Raw genomic sequence first — 4003 nt, forward strand, 5'->3', positions numbered from 1 at the left:
CTAGTGACTTAGTGCATGGGTAAGGCAGGCCTGTGGCCCTTGTTCTTGTAGCTGGTTAGATAACAACTTGATTTGTACTACAGGTGTGTTCCAAGCAAGTAATAACCAAGTTCTAGATTTGCTGAGTAGGCAGAGACAAGATTCACTTTGGCCTCAGCTCTAAGTTGTGTTCTCCAACAGCTTACAGAAGTTCTGTGTTTAGTCTTCAGCTGGCTAATGGTTCTTGTGGATAGTCTACTTAAAATTCTGAACATAAAGAGATGGTGGAATTAAAGCACACTGAACCCCAACACCTAGTTTAGATTTTATGTAGTTTTTCTGTATCTTTAAAGGTGGCCTTTAAAACCTTTTTGAAACACTGGCAAAGTGTAAACAATTGTCAGTTACCTAAGCTCCATGCCTAAATGAGTGTTTACTCAACCACCACAGTACATTGGGGAAGAGGGTACTGGTACTACACTATAAACTCATTTTCCCTTGCTATTTATATTTAGCACAGAGAGAGTACTGTCTACTTTCTGGATTAACATGAGATTTAAGTTAGGGACTATGTATGCAAGACACTTGGTAAATAAACTCTTGTGTTTATAGAAAAATAAAGTGTTCAGATATTGGATGATACTATTTGAAGTCAAAGTCTAATCCTTCAAAGATAGTAGAATAACATTCTAATTAAGTAATTAAATTCATGTTAAACACTAACACTGAAATATTTTAATATCTAACAATTCTACTGAAATATCTAATAATCTTAAAGTCTTTTATTGAATTCAGTAAGAAGTAGACAGTTTTTCTGCAATCCTAAGGTTAATACACAAATAAGTGAAAATGACTTTGTAATATCTGGACCAACTTTCTGAATTTGCAAAGTGAGTAACATAAATGCAGTTCTCATTTTATTAATTGACTTTGGCCAACAAGTGAAAAATACATCATTCCTTTTGATGATTTTCTGTAGGATCCCTATAATGTATTTCAAGTAATAAAGAATGTATCAGCCTACAGAGCAACAAAGAGACATATAGCAGAAGCACTGATTAAAATGATGACTGTCCCAAATGGTGGAAGGAGCATTTTGCCAGAGGATGCAGAGGGATGGGTTTTGGGACCTGGAACTGGAACTGGAGCTGGACCTGGACCTGGAGCTGTTAATGAGAACACATAATCATTGACATATCAATTTTAATATCAAGTTCATCCACCTATACCGTATATCCTGAATATGTAAACAAACATTCAAGCTGAGTTAGGAACTTACCTGAAATATGTCTAACCAGGAACAATTTTCAAATAAATATTGTTCATTACAGATTTCAGGCTATATTTTCATATAGATCATTACAGTGTGCTGATGTAGGTTTTATCTATGTAGACAAGATAATTGTTCAAGTTCTCTAGAATTCTTAGCAATTCTATATATACACATATGTATATATGGCAAGGTAAAGTTTAATTTTCTATTTCAAGTAAATATTCTATTTGCATGTTCTCAGTTACCAATACAATTGAATATAGCTGCAATTTTAAACACTAAGCCCTGCAAGTTCATAAAAAATTAATTTTTTCCCTCATACATACATAAAACACTGCTCTGGAGAAAACTGCTTCTTCATCTGAACTAGAGGAGAGGAACAGTGGAGTCCGTCCATCTCAGGGTGATCTGTTTCACACTGCCTTTAACTCAGTTACCTGACTTCCGGCTGTTTTGCTTACTGTACAAGGGAGGGTTAACTGGAAGTAACAAAAATGGGATCACCACTCAGATTTCCTAAGTGAGGCCAAGAGAATTAGCCAGTAAATTTTATAAAAGCCTTCAACTCATTTTGTCAATTTACTTGCCATAATTATAAACATAGTTATATGTATACAGATGGGGAAGTTGAACAGACAGATGTACGCATGCATTAGTTTGTTGTTAAAGAGCAGTGGTTCTTAAGGAGCAGTATTGCCCCCTGAGAGGCAGCTGGAAATTTGTCAGGCTATTTTTTGATTGTCATAACGGGGGTGGAGTAGAGGGCTAGTTTTGTACCATGAAAAATCAACCCACTTCCACACAAATTTCAAATGCACTGTTAGATACACATAAGTTAAAAACCTATTTCTAATGCTCAACCCAGAACTTAAATCAGTTTTACATATAAACAAAGTATTTTTGGATAGTTTTAATAAATATTAGCTTCTATCTAATGCCAACTGTATTTCTTCACTTTCATTTTCTTATATTTGCATAGAATAGCTTCCAGTCTTCTCTTAAATCCAATTTATTTGCATAAGTAAATATAACCATCTATACTACATTATGTTTTCTANCGGCTGCTCAGCTCGGGCAGGGCATCGAACCGCTGTTGCTCAGAGCTCAAACTCTTGAGTGAGCTGTATACCCACTCTTATAGCAGCATTATTCGCAGTAGCCAAAACGTGGAAGCAACCCAAGTGTCCATAGATGGATGAATAGCTAACCAAAATTTAGTATATACATACAACGGAATGTTATTCAGCCTTAAAAAGGAAAGACATTCTGACACACAACAACCTGACTGAACCTTGGAGACATTATGCCAAGTGAAATAAGCCAGTTTAAAAGGACAAATATTTTATGATTCACTTACGAGGTACCTAGAGTAGTGGAATTCACAGAGTAGGATGGTGGTTGCCAGAGGCTGAGGGGAGGGAAGCAGGGAGTTAGTGTTTAACGGGGACAGAATTTCAGTTTGGGAAGATGAAAAAGCTCTAGAGATGGATGATGGTACTGATCGTTGCACAGTGTGAATGTACTTAATGCTACTGAATTGTACACTTAAAAATGGTTAAAATGGGCATTTTTGTTATGTATATTTTACCATAATAAAAAAGAAATCAGTCTCACTCCCACCCCCAAAAAGATGAATTCAGAGTTAACTGAGGCCCCAAAGTTCCCTAGACCCTGCGACTCTGTGTGTAGGCAGCGGCAGTAGCAGCACCTGGAGGTCAATAGAAATGCAGAATCTGCCTTTACTACTCCAGGCCTAGTCTACATTTTATCAAGAGCACGGAGTGATTTGTCTGCAAAGTTTTATAAGAAGTAACGGCTCTATATCATATCTTCCCAACTTGTATGCCATATATAAATTATAAATAGGTAGATTATTGATTCTGTCAGCTGTCAGGGGACCTGACTGAACCTCCAACCATTTGTCTAAGGCTCATGTTGTATGAGTAAGTTGGGAAGTACTTGCTCTAGCTCATTTTCATTAGTATAAATATAGATTGGTTTAATGAGAGCTGTCCAACCCCTGACTGTGTCTACCATCTGAACGTATTCTCTTTAAACTCTGTGGAACATACTAGCTAGGTAAGACTGTTGGCATGGCCCTGAGGATTTAGATGGTTATAAATGTCAACAATTCTGAATTTATTATGTGCTTTAGCATCAATATTTCCATTTTATGCAATTAAAAACTAGTTTGTCTTCTAGGTTCTTGGAAGGTATACATGCACTCCATTATATTCCATTGTAAATATTTGCAATAAAATTAACTGAAAGATTCTAACATACTGGAATACAGAACTATATTAAAGAGTTTATGTATGCAATTAAATTGCAAATAGTATAAACACTTACCTAAAATGATGAAAAGCAGAATAGTTTTAGGATTGAATCATGGCTCATCACCTAGTGTATGAGCACGTTACTTACCTGTATCTCAATTTCTTTATCTGTAGAAAAGAGATAATAATAGTACCAAAGTGTGCACAAAAGGATTTTAAATAAGTTAGTTAATATCCATGAAGCTCTTAAAATTCCCTTAATACCTGGGAGGGACTCTTAAAAATGTTAGCAATTGTAGTTATCACCTTTATCATCACTATATACTTTGTACTGCAAAACGTGAAAATTCTGTTTTTAGAATGATTATTTTGCTGGTCATCTGTATTTGAGTGTGTTCTGCATTGTTTTAATATCATAGTTGGTTTTTTTTATCAAAGGTTGATAAAAGGAATCTAAAAAACATATGTATGTTCT

At 35.4% G+C, this 4003-nt stretch overlaps 1 protein-coding gene across 1 annotated transcript in view; it reads right to left on the bottom strand.

Moving 5' to 3' along the window:
- Positions 1-746: 746 nt before the first annotated feature.
- ART3 (ADP-ribosyltransferase 3 (inactive)) overlaps positions 747-4003 on the bottom strand; it is a 35800-nt gene continuing 32543 nt past the window's right edge. The window contains exon 10 of the mRNA XM_019623487.1: positions 747-1145. Coding sequence (XP_019479032.1) covers positions 1000-1145 — 146 coding nt within the window. The 3' untranslated portion in view covers positions 747-999. The remainder of the gene's footprint in view (positions 1146-4003) is intronic.

The sequence above is a fragment of the Hipposideros armiger genome, unplaced genomic scaffold (genome assembly GCF_001890085.2).
Source record: "Hipposideros armiger isolate ML-2016 unplaced genomic scaffold, ASM189008v1 scaffold_552, whole genome shotgun sequence".
Taxonomy (NCBI): domain Eukaryota; kingdom Metazoa; phylum Chordata; class Mammalia; order Chiroptera; family Hipposideridae; genus Hipposideros; species Hipposideros armiger.